This window comes from Saccostrea echinata, unplaced genomic scaffold (genome assembly GCF_033153115.1).
Source record: "Saccostrea echinata isolate AGI-Se365-2 ecotype Australia unplaced genomic scaffold, CSIRO_AGI_Sech_v1 ptg000023l, whole genome shotgun sequence".
Taxonomy (NCBI): Eukaryota; Metazoa; Mollusca; class Bivalvia; order Ostreida; family Ostreidae; genus Saccostrea; species Saccostrea echinata.
In genome coordinates, this window is record NW_026889772.1 from 6,594,204 (window position 1) to 6,609,981 (window position 15,778).

General features: G+C 33.7%; 2 protein-coding genes across 2 annotated transcripts; one reads left to right on the forward strand and one right to left on the reverse strand.

The window, feature by feature from the left end:
* Window positions 1-190: 190 nt before the first annotated feature.
* On the forward strand, window positions 191-6,950 carry LOC133191121 (ribonuclease kappa-A-like). The gene is made up of 2 exons (XM_061326822.1): window positions 191-332; window positions 6,124-6,950. The coding sequence occupies exons 1-2, from the start codon at window positions 258-260 to the stop codon at window positions 6,349-6,351; spliced, it is 303 nt and encodes a 100-aa protein (XP_061182806.1). The 5' UTR covers window positions 191-257; the 3' UTR covers window positions 6,352-6,950.
* A 15-nt stretch (window positions 6,951-6,965) lies between these two features.
* Window positions 6,966-11,063, reverse strand: LOC133191120 (GPI mannosyltransferase 2-like). The gene is made up of 3 exons (XM_061326821.1): window positions 10,968-11,063; window positions 8,083-9,285; window positions 6,966-7,678 (listed from the first exon to the last, which is right to left on the reverse strand). The coding sequence occupies exons 1-3, from the start codon at window positions 11,043-11,045 to the stop codon at window positions 7,373-7,375; spliced, it is 1,587 nt and encodes a 528-aa protein (XP_061182805.1). The 5' UTR covers window positions 11,046-11,063; the 3' UTR covers window positions 6,966-7,372.
* Window positions 11,064-15,778: the final 4,715 nt, after the last annotated feature.

Here is a 15,778-nt window from a genome sequence, read left to right on the forward strand (position 1 = left end):
ATTATCTTCAAAATACTGTCATCATTATTTAATGAAAAATATATACAGGCGTAACATTATATTAAGTCAATAATCAAATAAAAATATGGAGTGTATTAAGGTTTGTCGTGATAAGACATAATAATTACACGTCTCATAAATGAAATAATAAGGATCGGGTTCGTAATGTTAAACTTTTCAGAAAATCATGTGACAGAAGGTCAAGGCCTAACGTCATCTGGTCATAGAGTCAAAGGAATCTGGTGGTACAAAGCAAGATGAAGTGTCCAATTTGTGGCCCAAAGTTGTCGATATGTTGCTCTCTTTTGAGTATCTGGGGAATAGTTATGTTGGTAAGGGTGTATATTATTTCCTAAAGTCGGAATTCATGAGCCAAAAATATCACTTGAATTTTCTAATTTGGCAACACACATTAACTGATTAAGAGCGTTTGTGGGAAGTAAGGAACATGAACTCCATTTATTAATTTTGTTATCTTTATTGCCTGCAGTTGTATAACATTCACATCATTAACTTTGATGATGTTATTATTTGCTTCCTTTTTAGTAACATATACCAGCTTGAAAGGGTTTCCTGTTTTTTTAATGAATGTTTCATAGTGGTAAAACAATCAGTTCCCAGCATTAACTTTTCGGTGTGCTTACACCATTGTGTCACAAACATGGCATTTCAATAAGTTTGAGTGGTTAGCTCAAATTATAAAATCATGTAATGTAAAGAAAAGAATTTGAGAGCTCAAGTGAAGCATGTGTATCATCAGGTGCTAGTCACTGCGCCCCAAAACCAGAACGCCCCATGCATGAACGCCCCAAACATTTTTACCGGCGCCCAAGTACAAATATGAGCGCCCCAAATTTAAATCACGAGCGCCCCAAACTTATTTCACGAGCGCCCCAAATAAGCATTTCGAGCGCCCCAAGGCTTATTAACTAGTAAAGAAATAAATTATTGGCTTTTTTACATTTCGATGTTATAAAAAAAATATTGATATGAACAATTCATGAGCGCCCCAAATTATATATATCGTGCGTGCACCAAATTTTACGTATAACGAACGCACCAAGATTTGTAAACTAGCATTATGAAGTTATAAAACGTACTCAAATTCTTTCCGTTTTTTTTAAGTACATGTGCATATACCATGACCGAAATACATTTTGAATGAAACACAGCAGAGTGAATTTTATTATACTGAATTTTAAAATCTTAATTTAATAATTGCTAGTAAGTAGGTTCGTCTCAAAGATCTACTACACTGTACGAATAGAATAGAATAGACTTGAACACTGATGTATATTTCTGCAGTATAACTATAATTTATGACCAGAAAATTTCTAAGATTGTCATACATTTATACGTTCAGAAATATTCATTTTCGAAAGATGTAGTCTTACAGCTTTATGGCTGTGTATATGTATTAATAAACTGGTTTTTCCCTCAATTTGATTCGTATCAGTAAGCCCATCAGTAATGTTAACAAATACGTATACATGCCCTTCACTGTCTTTTTTTTTTTTTGTCTTCGTCGCATCTCTCTTGCTATCATCACTTATAAGCTGCAGATCTGTAGCTATATCATCACTAGTTTGAACATATGTGCTTGTATAGTATTTTAATGGTTTGAACACAAGTTCTAACAACTTACGAGGTTATCACCAGACACTGCTACAACTGTCTGATAAAAACTTTGATACAAAGTTTTACATATTTCTTTACTTTAATTTTGCTGATGAAAGAAATTCGGAATTCATATAATTACAAAATATAAAAGTATTTCAGATACATTGTTGACCAGTCAGGTCAAATTTGGAACTTATCTCCTGTAAATCGGTAATCTTTTCAAAGTACCAATTGTTTGAGAAAAAATTATGCACATGTATTGAACCCATCTATCCATATAAAGAAAGTTATTTATTATAAATCTGTTAAATTTTTACCAATTTTAATGATGGGGTTCAAAATCTCAGTATATCTATCTCGTACTTTGTATAATGCACGTGCCGCGTGACATCAATGATTAATTGTCGTGTACCTGATTATGTAATACATTATATTACACACCTTCCACTAGATCAAGAACTTAATCCTAGTAGGATTAGCAGACTGTGTATACACAGTAAACATAATTTCAGACATTCATATCATTTTAGACCAATTCAACAAAGATACACGGTAATTCTGGTCTTTCGGCGACATTTTTTAACACTTTACTACCTTTCCATGTGAATTACATCAATCATATCTACACAGATGAATCATAAATGTAATTCAAAATGAATACATTTAAAGCAATAAACAAAAAAATATGAATGAAAATTTGTACACAAATATTAAGCACCCCGCTTTCCATAAATAAAAAAAATATTGTAAACAGTACATCATACTAGACATCATGACGCAAATTTGGGCAAGCAACTCTTACAATTTATAAGACTTTAAAATGTTTTATTTTTCCAAATTTTTACGTTTTATTTCCAAATTAATTCAAATTTCTTGATATATTAATTATAATAATAATTTAAAAAATTCAATAGAAAAAAAAAAAATAGGTTATTACTGTAGGATATCTAATATCAAATACATTTAATTTAACAAAAAATTATATAGAACCAACAGGGAACTTCTTTAATATACATGTATAAATTAAGATTTTGTCACGATATACTTGAAAACATAAGTTAATTACATGTATATACTTAATTAGAACCGCGATACAAAATGTGAAAACGTGCTAAATAGTACTTCATAAATTTCGGAACCATATATAGGTTCGTACTGGAACAAGGTTTTAACAATAAAATAACAAAGCAACACATATTGAACGTTGTTGAATTATTTATAAAAATGGACTTACCACTTTCTTGCAATGAAGAAACTTCATCTCTCAAACGATCCGAAAGAAATGAACAGTCAGTCGACAATTTTTTTTTGATCACAATGTGGTAAAAAATAATTATGAGATTATAATTGAGCGGGCTCCTTTATGTGGGATAAAGGCGGTGCTCAGACTTTGAATCTATCGTTTTTAATTACACAAATAATTAAAAAGTTAATAATTTAAAAGAATATTACACAAGAGTTCTTTGAAGAAGGAAAGTCAAACAAAATAATACTGTGTACAGTTGTATGCAACTAAACATAAGTCAATTTCAACATAGATTCAAATGAAATATTAAAATATATATATATATAACCGATGAAGTACTTATGTATAAAATTATCACATAATGAGCACCTGTGTACCTGTGTTAGATCGGACGATATTATTTGGGGCGCTCGAAATGCTAATTTGGGGCGCTCGTGAAATAAGTTTGGGGCGCTCGTGATTTAAATTTGGGGCGCTCATATTTGTACTTGGGCGCCGGTAAAAATGTTTGGGGCGCTCATGCATGGGGCGTTCTGGTTTTGGGGCGAAATGACAGTAACCCGTATCATCTATCTCTATTCCTTTTTTAAAAGTAGATGAGTCAGCTCAACTTCCATTGATTCAACTTATCAAAAGAGAAGACTCCATCTCTACACATGTACATTTGATACACAGAACATTTTCGTGTTTGACCCCATAACGCCTGATTGTCAGCTCTAGACTGACAAATATTTGAAAGGATCAATAAATTTAAAATCTAGTCTGTTCATTGAGCCAGTAAAAAAAAATAAAGTTCAGTTTACAAAACAAAGAAGTTACCAATAATAGCCCAGGTAAAAAGTAATTTATCTAAAATAGGATGATAAAACAATTGTATGTAAATGTCTATGACTGTCATGCCAGTCATTTTCATTATTCAGCCATTTCCATAAGATATAAGACGGATAAATCTTACTACATCGCTGTCATTGGGACTTACATGTAATGTAACGTGTAAACAAATATGAACACTACTACAAATTTTCTCTTACGGTGCATACTGTATAAAAGATATCTCAAGAAGGAAGGGGTGGCCTGTGGACCAAAGGGGTGCCATTGCAGTGGTTTAACCAGTGTAGTGAGGGCTTTTCCAGAGATGCAGATTATTCTAACTAATAATTTAAATGAATCAAATGAAAAAATAAAATAAAATGGCTATATAAAGGGTGTCCCAGAATATATAGTACCATTTCAAGATTCTGTAAAACCTAATGTAATGAATCTTGGATTACAACAAATGCATTATAACCATTGCATATACTGTCCAATTTTATTCACATGATTTGACAGTCATTAAAAAGAAAACAACAAAATGAGTTCACTTTGAAAAATGCTATGGTTTTTAAATGATGCCCTCTAAATGACATTTTATCTGTGTAATGATAATGTCTCTAGCTCTTTTGATAATCCATTTTGATTGAAATTGCAGTTTTTTTGCAAAAGTTTGATGTAAATTTGCTACATTGTAATTTCATAAGTATGAGAATTTTTTTTTTGGAATATTTTGTTGCTAAAAATTGTACTTATTCAAATATTTTTAGAGACAAATATCAAAGAAATTGGCCAAGGGATGTGTTTGTGGCAGTTTTTTCAAATAGTATTATATATTTTGGGACACCCTGTACATGTATATAGTGTTTCTAAAATAAACTAAATCCATAAGACGGTTTAGAGCATTTTAATTTACCTAGTAGTGATTCTGTTTCTGTCAGTATCTCATTTCACTTAGGGGGTACCTATTACCGAAAAGTCTTTGTGTAAAATATTTTGAAAATATGATATTCTTTTTCTGTCACTTACTCATAAATGTTAGGTAATAAAAAGTATACCTTTATTTGCTAATTTCCTTGCAGCTAGCACATGCAAGAACACTCTGATCTTGTGTAAAATGCTAAAAAAAACTATTGATTTTAAGACGGCATCAATTTCAGAAAAAATGCATTTAAAAAGGAAGCAAAATGCTTTAAAAAATTTTAAATCAATGTTTATTAATACATGCATCAGTATAGACCTATACCTTTAAAATTATATTAAATTTACTGGAATTTATACAGCATAAAATACGTACAATTACCAGTATCACTCCATTTCCCTTCCATTATTATTATTTTTTTTTTCTTTGCAATTTTGTCATGTATTTTATGTACAGAGAACATGGAGAATATTGAAGAAAGTCTTATTATGTGAAACTTTTGTAATTAATATGTTTTGAAGAAATAACCTGTCTTATTATTTTGAAAAAGAAAAATAGTAAACCCTTATACATAAACAAGTGAGAAATATTTGGTTTCAATTTGTTTTCTGAAAAAAAAAAGACCTTTCTGCAGTAAGACTACAGTACTGTAAGTTAACATTGATGAACACATAATTGTACAAAATATTAAGAAAATATACGGTACTCCTATGTTAAACTTTGATCATCCATTGTGGCCCCACCCTACCCCCAGGGGTTCATGATTTGAACAAACTTGATTCTACACCACCTGAGGATGCTTTCACGTAAATATGACCAATCATGGCTTTGCAGTTCTTGAGAAGAAGAATTTTAAAGATTTTTTCTATATACTCCTATGTTAAACTTTGATCGTCCATTGTGGCCCCACCCTACCCCTGGGGGTCATGATTTGAACAAATTTGATTCTACACCACCTGAGGATGCTGCCATATAAAGATGACCAATTAATGCTTTGCTGTTCTTGAGAAGATTTTAAAAGATTTTTCCTATATATTCCTATGTCAAACTTTGATCGTCCACTGTAGCCCCACCCCACCCCCGAGGGTCATGATTTGAACAAATTTGAATCTACAGTATCTGACAATGATTCTACATGAGTTTCATCTTTCCTGGCCCATTGGTTCTTGAGAAGAAGATTTTTCAATGATGCCATTAATTTTTCACTATTTCGTAATTATCTCCCCTTGGAGGAGGGCGTGACCCTTCATTTGAACAAATTTGAATCCCCTTCACCCAAGGATACTCTGTGCCAAGTTTGGTTGAAATTGGCCCAGAAGTTCTAGAGAAGAAGATGAAAATGTGAAAAGTTTACAACAACAAACACGACAGACAACGGACAAACTTCGAGATATCGAAGTTCAACTGTATATGTGTGTGAGAACACCTACCAAAATGCCAACTGTCAATGAAAATGTAATTTAAGGATTTTTTTAAAAATGATTTGCAAACGTATTTACATTTTATAAATTCTTATTTATTTCAGGCATTGTTAGGAGTTTTCTACAGAATCCATAGTGTGGCTTTATTTGAGGATCTTCCAATAACATCAGAAGACTGGAAGAAAGATAACTACACATTGTCTGTGATTCATGATAAATATAACCAGACAGCTTACAATTGTTTTGTAGCCGCTGGGATTTACGTTCTCTGCTTCTTCTTCTCTTGTTGTCAACAGAGGATGGGATCAAAAGCCAACTACGAGATGTCGTAACAGATTTATTATGGGGACTCTCTCGGCAAACAATCCTAGTCTACTGTATTATGTAGCAACAGTAATCAGTCTGTATTTCTAGTGGGTTTACATTATATATAGGTTAATTCAAAACTCTAACGCACTGTGTACTGTTACTTGAAATATTGAACAAAAAGCAAAATCATCATCAAGGTCATCTTGTCATGTGAATCAGGGTCACAGGGGTCAAAGTTGAAGTGTCATTCCAGCTACTGTACACACCATTCCATTGTTTCATGCCATGACCTCATTCTAGTATACAAAATGTACTCTTTTGACAAGTATTCATTGATAACATAAGCCACTGATTTTCATGAAATAATTGTTCCAAAATAAATGTCCCAAATACATGTTCAAATTTTCTATGGTAAGAGTTGTAATAATATAGTCTGTACATATTGATGTAGTAATCAAGATGTTAAACAGTTTGTAAATATATATCTTATAGAATAATTGTGTGGTAATTTATTTCCTATGTTGACATGTTACAAAATTAATGACTTCTATTGTGATTTAATTGATGATAAATTAGTGTAAGTGGTGTTAAAAAATGACATATAATAAAGAAATTAATTGGAGATAGTACTGTTTATTTTTATATACAACCAAACCTAGTTATCTCAAACTCAATGGGACTGAGAAAAAATTGAAGATAATAAAGATATTTAGGTTAATTAAGACAAAAATGAAAACATATCCATGGTATTTGAGTTACTGATGTTAGAAATGCCAAAGTTTGTTGTTTATAGGTGATCTGCAGACTTGTAATAAATCAGCTATGAACAATTACTGATCATCTAAATCTGGAGTATTTTGTAAAGTAGTGTTCAAGTCTGCCATGATAGAAAATAATGGCAAAATATTTCATTATGGACTAAATAATATAACTGATGGCAGGGTAAAGCAGTTTTGTACTTATCATCTCTATCAGAATTATGGAAATCAATATTTCTAAAGGAGGATTTTATTGAAAAATAAACATGTCAAAAGGACATAGACATCATGTCCAAGGTAGAAAGTTACAATACATAAAAGTGCCAACAACAAAATAAATCGGAAAATAAGCTAAAATTAATTTAGTGACAAACATTTGCTTGCTGAAATTCATGATCTGGTCTGTAATGATATTTTTCACTGAATGCTTGAGATTCTCTCCCTTCTCCACCTTAGAAATGTCCTCAGTTTTTTTCATAATCTCATACTCATTCCTGACAGGAACTTTGATTAGAGTACTCTCCCCTGTTGTACAGTAGGCACTAAACCAGTACAAAATGGGTGAGGCTGAGAACAGCAGTCTTGTCAGCACCTAGTCCAGAAAGAATAATGCATACATTTTAAGTTACTGGTAAATATATATTAAAAATATTTCTTTGGAAAATAATGTCAAACACAAGTGTTAAAAATTACCAAAATTGCATTTTATTTACATTTTATATAAATGAACTTAGTGACTAACATATTGTATTAAGAGTCGAGTCTCAAGATTTAAGATTTCATTGATTGGTATATAAGTTCAATATTTACTTGTATTGACATGCCACTAACCAAAAAATGATAAAAAAAAAATAATGTACTTAAGAGTTGGGCATTCCTTTCTCAACTTTCTCTTCTGACACAAAAAATATAATTAATTTGGAAATGCATGTCAAAATAAGTAAATCCTATCACAACAATTAGGCATTGGTACAACACCTTATATTTTTGTAATACCTGAATGTGAACAAACATCCATCCAAATACTGTCAACACCAGGATATGGCATACATATGGAAGAATTCTGGGATTGTTCCAAACACATCTGCCTCCTTCATCATTTTTTTTAAAATCAAATATTTCTGACTTAACTCCAAGAGTCTGGCATGTCTTTTTGTTCCACTTGTAATATGACAACACACAACCAATGCTAAGCAAAGTCACTGGGATGGCTAGTAAGAAATTTGGAATTTGTTTAAATTCATAATATTTCATAAACCCTACCCCCCAGTGAGAACTTTGTACATAGCCATAAGATAATGGGATGGAAGAGTTACACCATGGAGGTATATTGTCTCCTATTATATGATAGTCTCTCTCTCGTCCATACACAATCAAATAATCAGGAATATCTGACAACTTACTGATATCAGATTTACAAAACATAGCACTGATGTAATATATTTGATATAAAAAAAATGGCACCAAGAACAAAAATATGAGAGTGAACAAATATATCAACTGGACAATAGCAATGTTTAAATAAGAGAAAACTCTGAAAGACAATGTTATATTTCTGCTATCCTCTTCAGAAACACCTGATATGAAAGTTCTTAGATTTTTTACCAAGAAAATCAAACTCTCATAAAGTATAAATCCAAAATTGATCAAGCCATTAGATCTAGCCAGTGTGCCTAAAGCAAACCAGAAGACACTCAATATCTTACAACTGTTTTCAAAATTTAGAAGTCCATATATCGCTAAGAAAAAGTACAGAATTTCAGAATATGAAGCTATCATGAATATGCTGGCTGGGTTTATACAAAACAAGAGACAAGCTTTGTATGCTATATAAGTGTTTCCTAAAACATTACAACCAAGTCTAAATAACAACTTCACTGTAAGTATAAACAGAAACACATTGCAAAATACTGCTGAAATCATTAATACATTTTTGTATATCAATAAAAACTGCAAAGGATAAAACAGGGTGTTTGCAGTGAATCTGACCAAAAAAGGAAACAAAGGGAAAAATGCTAAACTGTTTTGATAAATATAGCCATGCTCTGCTACGTGCATGAAATAAACTGCATCCCAGCGATTGAGTCCACTTAAAGCTGTTTCAACAAATTTGTCCAGAACTCCACTTAAAACAACAGAGTTTGTTGGAGGATTGAAAACACTTGCATCATGGTCAGGAAAAAAAGCATTTAACACAATCTGAAATTAAAAGGGTATGTTCAATATAAAATTTTATTTCATCTCTGTATATCTACCTTTAGATTTTTTTTCTATTACAGACAAAAATGCACACTATGCAGGGGCTGACAAATAGATTTTTTAGGCACTTGTCCAAGGGCAAGTGCATGATCAAAATTCACTTGCCCTACCTGAATATTTGCTTGTCCCACCATGCATACATTATTATCATATTTATATATATATTTTTTTAAAAAATGGAATACAAATACTGAGTAGATCATGCTAACCCCTGTACAAAGCTTAAGATCTATGACTTGCATATGGATTTTATTTTATCAAGTCACTTGCCCACGGGCAAGTGGTTGATTAACTTCCACTTGCCCACCTTTAAAATTCACTAGCCCCGGGCGTCGGGCAATGGGATTTGTCAGCCCCTGCACTATGCCAATATTCAAGAACAATTCCATTATGTGGAAATAAATTAATGTAAGGATATGCTGATAACAGTACTATTACCCAGGTCTGGCACAATCTCTTGATTTAGCTACATAGCTTGATATAGCTATATAGCTCTATTAAACTATACAAAATAGCTTGATAAGGCTATATATATTTTTTCACCAAATGCAGGCCCTTACAAAGCAGGGGGGGGGGGGGACTTTTTTCTGAGTGTAGTTTTTGCTAAAAGTAAATTTTCCTTTAGATGCTGGTCCCCCCCCCCCCCACTTTTTGATGTTGTAAGGTGGAGCACGGGCAAATTCCTGGATTTGGAAGTAAATAAGCTTTTTTTTTTTTTGGTTCTGATAATTGTACTTTAGTATATGTTTTAGTAATCTGAAAACACACTGTATTTTTCATTTTGTTTGTAACATGGTTGTATGCCAACATGTTTGGTGAATCAATAAATTGAATTGAATTGATAATTTTGGGAAGTTGCCCCCCCCCCCCCTTCTTTTATTAAGTGTAGGTTTTTTTTTTGATTCGGATTTTTTTTTTTTGGAAGTTGCCCCCCCCCCCCCTTTTTGAAACTGTTGTTACGGGCCTGAAGTGTTTTTTGTAAGAAATAGACAAAAAGTCACAAGTATTTTACTATTCATGTACATACTATGGGCTATCAAAAAAGCAACCCAAATTGAAGATAGTTTTAACATTGCAGCTTTTGAATACTTTTAAGCAAAAGATGAATTTCCATTGTTTGAGTAACTGAGTATTCAAGGTTGAATATTAATTATCACTGCACCAAAGTGCGACTTTTTTAACATGCTGAAAAAATAACACATTTAGGAAGAAAGTATGATCTAATAGCTAAATAGAGGTATTCTGAATACCATATTAAAGCTATATAGCTAAATCATGCTATATGGCTAAATCAAGAGATTGCCGGACCTGTTAACCCACTAAAATACTAATAACTATTTGATAAATTTACTTTTTTCACCTAAAATCTGAACATGATCCCTCAGCTACGGCTACATTGTGTTGAGGGATTGTGCTGAGACACAGTTAGATTATTCTAACGAATCAGTTTTTCGAAAATATTTCCCTTTAGATATCACATCAACTTTTATAACTTGATTTGCAGCTGGGTTCCCAGTAATGGTTCTTAATTTCTTGCCGTTTAATATGGATCAGGCATTTCCCTTTCCATAAATGGCGAATTATGAAAAACATTCGAAAAAAAGCTAAATATATGAGAATACCTGTAGTATAAGTAAAATACAACGAGTCTGAATTGCAAATGTTGTAATTTTTCTTTCCAATCTATCAAGGACAGCCATGTTGGCTGGTGAGCCGAATTCAATTTACAAAATGAGAAGTGATTGGATCTGGTTAATACAAGCTTTCCCATTGGACAATTTTTAATCTGCGTTAAAACTACGCTTTAATGGCTGTTTCATTTAATCGAGGAAACAAACATTGGTGTGAATCAAGTTGAAAAGTGAGAAAAATGAAAAGAGCAAGAGGTTTGTAAAACTTTGCAATGTAACTTTAATATGTCATATTATCCCTCTGTTCATGGCATGCATCAGTGATTAAATTGCTTTTTGTTAAAGTTTTGCAGCTGTTATACTTAGACATGCACTTCAAACATTTATTACATCTACTTATGGATATTATCAGGTCCAGTTCAATCTCTTGAATTTGCTATATAACTTTTTTAAGCTATTCAGTCTTGATTGAGCTATTTTATCTCATCTTTTCCCTAAAATGTGTTATTTTATTAGCATGTACAATAAGTCGCTCCAAGGTACAGTAATAGTGTTCAACCTTGAACTGTTCTGAAAACATTGCTCCTCAAATTGTGTCTTCTTGAGAGACTTTGTACTCAAAATTTTAAAAGCTTTGGAGCTATATAAAGCAGTTGATTTGTGACCACACAGTTTCTTCTTGAATGAAATTATAAAGAAAGTCAATTATTGTCAACGAGATAATTGATAGGTAATAATTCAGCACAATGTGAAGCGGTCATACTTATCCATGCCTCAATGAACACAAGGTGGTGTACATTTATCCAAACAATGGAAATACATTTTTTGCTTAAAAGTAGTCAAAACCTGCAATAATATGTTGACGGTGCAACCGTTAGAGTGAGCGCAGATACCTTTTCAGTTTTAATTTAGATCAATGACAGGCTCTTCAAACCGCACGTGATATTTGGTATGTCTAGACTCTGACATCACATGATGTCATATGTAATGTTGTATTATCGAAACAAAGTCTGAACAGTGCTAATTTTAATAAAGAATGTTAAAATCTACTATTTATCTGCTATATATCCATTAAATCAAGGTGAGTTTATTTCTTTTTGGAACTTCTGGGTATCGCTAGAACGTAGTTTGTGGCGAGATGCAATTTGCAAACCATTATGGGACCACAGGTAACTGCGGAAAAAATCATTTGAATCAATGTGCAATGTTCGAATTTTCTCTTCGCCCAGGCATAGCCTTAAGAGCTCGCAGTGACGAGCAGCACTTCGTGCCGCTCGCTGCACTCTCTATAAAAATTATGTTTGATTTGGGTTGCTTTTTAGCTCACCTGAGCTGAAAGCTCAAGTGAGCTTTTCTGATCACATTTTGTCCGTAGTCCGTCTGTCCGTCCGTCTGTAAACTTTTCACATTTTCGACTTCTTCTCCAGAACCACTGGGCCATTTTCAACCAAACTTGCCACAAAGCATTCTTGGAAGAAGGGGGTTCAAGTTTGTTCAAATGAAGGGCCATGCCCTCTTCCAAGGGGAGATAATTAAGAATAAGTGAAAATTTGGTGTCTTTTTTTAAAAATCTTCTTCTCAAGAACCATTGGGCCAGAGAAGTTGAAACTTATGGGAAACCTTCATTACATAGTGTAGATTTAAGTTTGTTCAAATCATGACCCCCGGGGGTCGGGTGGGGCCACAATGGGCGATCAAAGTTTTACATAGGAATATATAGGAAAAATCTTTAAAAATCTTCTTCTCAAGAACAACAAAGCCACAATTAGTCATATTGATATGAAATCATCCTCAGGTAGTGTAGATTTAAATTTGTTCAAATCAAGACCCCCGGGGGTAGGGTGGGGCCACATTGGGGGATCAAAGTTTTACATAGGAATATATAGGAAAATTCTTTAAAAATCTTCTTCTCAAGAACAACAAAGCCACAATTAGTCATATTGATATGAAATCATCCTCAGGTAATGTAGATTCAAGTTTGTTCAAATCATGACCCCCGGGGGTAGGGTGGGGCCACAATGGGGGATCAAAGTTTTACATAGGAATACATAGGAAAATTCTTTAAAAATCTTCTTCTCAAGAACAGCAAAGCCATGATTTGTCATATTGATATGAAATCATCCTCAGGTAGTGTAGATTTAAGTTTGTTCAAATCATGACCCCCGGGGGTAGGGTGGGGCCACAATGGGGGATCAAAGTTTTACATAGGAATAAATAGGAAAATTCTTTAAAAACCTTCTTCTCAAGAACAACAAAGCCACAATTAGTCATATTGATATGAAATCATCCTCAGGTAATGTAGATTCAAGTTTGTTCAAATCATGACCCCCGGGGGTAGGGTGGGGCCACAATGGGGGATCAAAGTTTTACATAGGAATACATAGGAAAATTCTTTAAAAATCTTCTTCTCAAGAACAACAAAGCCATGATTTGTCATATTGATATGAAATCATCCTCAGGTAGTGTAGATTTAAGTTTGTTCAAATCATGACCCCCAGGGGTAGGGTGGGGCCATAATGGGGGATCAAAGTTTTACATAGGAATACATAGGAAAATTCTTTAAAAATCTTCTTCTCAAGAACAACAAAGCCACAATTAGTCATATTGATATGAAATCATCCTCAGGTAGTGTAGATTTAAGTTTGTTCAAATCATGACCCCCGGGGGTAGGGAGGGGCCACAATGGGGGATCAAAGTTTTACATAGGAATATATATAGGAAAATTCTTTAAAAATCTTCTTCTCAAGAACAACAAAGCCACAATTAGTCATATTGATATGAAATCATCCTCAGGTAGTGTAGATTTAAATTTGTTCAAATCATGACCCCCGGGGGTAGGGTGTGGCCACAATGGGGGATCAAAGTTTTACATAGGAATATATAGGAAAATTCTTTAAAAATCTTTTTCTCAAGAACAACAAAGCCACAATTAGTCATTTTGATATGGAATCATCCTCAGGTAATGTAGATTCAAGTTTGTTCAAATCATGACCCCCGGGGGTAGGGTGGGGCCACAATGGGGGATCAAAGTTTTACATAGGAATACATAGGAAAATTCTTTAAAAATCTTCTTCTCAAGAACAGCAAAGCCATGATTTGTCATATTGATATGAAATCATCCTCAGGTAATGTAGATTCAAGTTTGTTCAAATCATGACCCCCGGGGGTAGGGTGGGTCCACAATGGGGGATCAAAGTTTTACATAGGAATACATAGGAAAATTCTTTAAAATCTTCTTCTCAAGAACAGCAAAGCCATGATTTGTCATATTGATATGAAATCATCCTCAGGTAGTGTAGATTAAAGTTTGTTCAAATCATGACCCCCGGGGGTAGGGTGGGGCCATAATGGGGGATCAAAGTTTTACATAGGAATACATAGGAAAATTCTTTAAAAATCTTCTTCTCAAGAACAACAAAGCCACAATTAGTCATATTGATATGAAATCATCCTCAGGTAGTGTAGATTTAAGTTTGTTCAAATCATGACCCCCGGGGGTAGGGTGTGGCCACAATAGGGGATCAAAGTTTTACATAGGAATATATAGGAAAATTCTTTAAAAATCTTTTTCTCAAGAACAACAAAGCCACAATTAGTCATTTCGATATGAAATCATCCTCAGGTAATGTAGATTCAAGTTTGTTCAAATCATGACCCCCGGGGGTAGGGTGGGGCCACAATAGGAGATCAAAGTTTTACATAGGAATATATAGGAAAATTCTTTAAAAATCTTTTTCTCAAGAACAACAAAGCCACAATTAGTCATATTGATATGGAATCATCCTCAGGTAATGTAGATTCAAGTTTGTTCAAATCATGACCCCCGGGGGTAGGGTGGAGCCACAATGGGGGATCAAAGTTTTACATAGGAATATATAGGAAAATTCTTTAAAAATTTTCTTCTCAAGAACAACAAAGCCACAATTAGTCATATTGATATGGAAACATCCTTAGGTAGTGTAGATTCAAATTTGTCGAAATCAAGACCCCCGGGGGTAGGGTGGGTCCACAATGGGGGATCAAAGTTTTACATAGGAATAAATAGGAAAAATCTTTTAAAATCTTTTCAAGAACAGGAAAGCCGTGGTTAGTCATTTTGATATTGAAGCATCCCCAAGTATTGTAGATTCAAGTTTGTTCAAGGCATCCTCCAGTAGTAGGGTGGGGCCATAATCGGGGATCAAAGTTTAACAAAAGAATATATATAAGAAATATCTTAAAAAATCTTCTTCTCAAGAACAACAAAGCCATAATTAGTCATATTGATATGGAAGCATCCTTAGGTAGTGTATATTCAAGTTTGTTCAAATCTTGAACCCCCCCTCCCTTCCTTCCCCCCAGGGTAGGATGGCAGACATCTTTAAAATTCCGTTTCAAGAACAGCAAAACCATGATTAGTTATATGAATATAGAAGCATCCTCAGAAAGTTTAGATTCAATTTCATTCAAAACATGGCAAATGGGGATAGCTTATGCCTAGAACAGTTGGTCAAAGCTTTACGTATGAATATATAGAAGAAGAAATCTGCTGACAAAGAACAGCAGGGCCATATTGACTCAGGTGAGCGTTGTGGCCCATGGGCCTCTTGTTTAGCTCACCTGAGCCGAAGGCTCAAGTGAGCTTTTCTGATCACATTTTGTCCGTCGTCCGTCCGTCCGTCTGTCCGTCTAGCTGTCCGTCTGTCTGTCTGTCTGTCTGTCTGTCTGTCTGTCTGTCTGTCCGTCCGTCTGTAAACTTTTCACATTTTTGACTTCTTCTCAAGAACCACTGGGCCAATTTTGACCAAACTTGGTACAAAGCA

What these genes read in the sequence shown, in the direction of transcription:
- LOC133191120 (XM_061326821.1), bottom strand. Translation starts at nt 11,045, where the DNA reads ATGGCTGTCCTTGATAGATTGGAAAGAAAAATTACAACATTTGCAATT. An exon ending in GTATTTTACTTATACTACAG is followed by an intron (nt 9,286 to 10,967) that starts GTATTCTCATAT and finishes TTTTAATTTCAG; the next exon opens with ATTGTGTTAAATGCTTTTTT. An exon ending in GGATGTTTGTTCACATTCAG is followed by an intron (nt 7,679 to 8,082) that starts GTATTACAAAAA and finishes TTTCTGGACTAG; the next exon opens with GTGCTGACAAGACTGCTGTT.
- LOC133191121 (XM_061326822.1), top strand. Translation starts at nt 258, where the DNA reads ATGAAGTGTCCAATTTGTGGCCCAAAGTTGTCGATATGTTGCTCTCTT. An exon ending in TCTGGGGAATAGTTATGTTG is followed by an intron (nt 333 to 6,123) that starts GTAAGGGTGTAT and finishes TATTTATTTCAG; the next exon opens with GCATTGTTAGGAGTTTTCTA.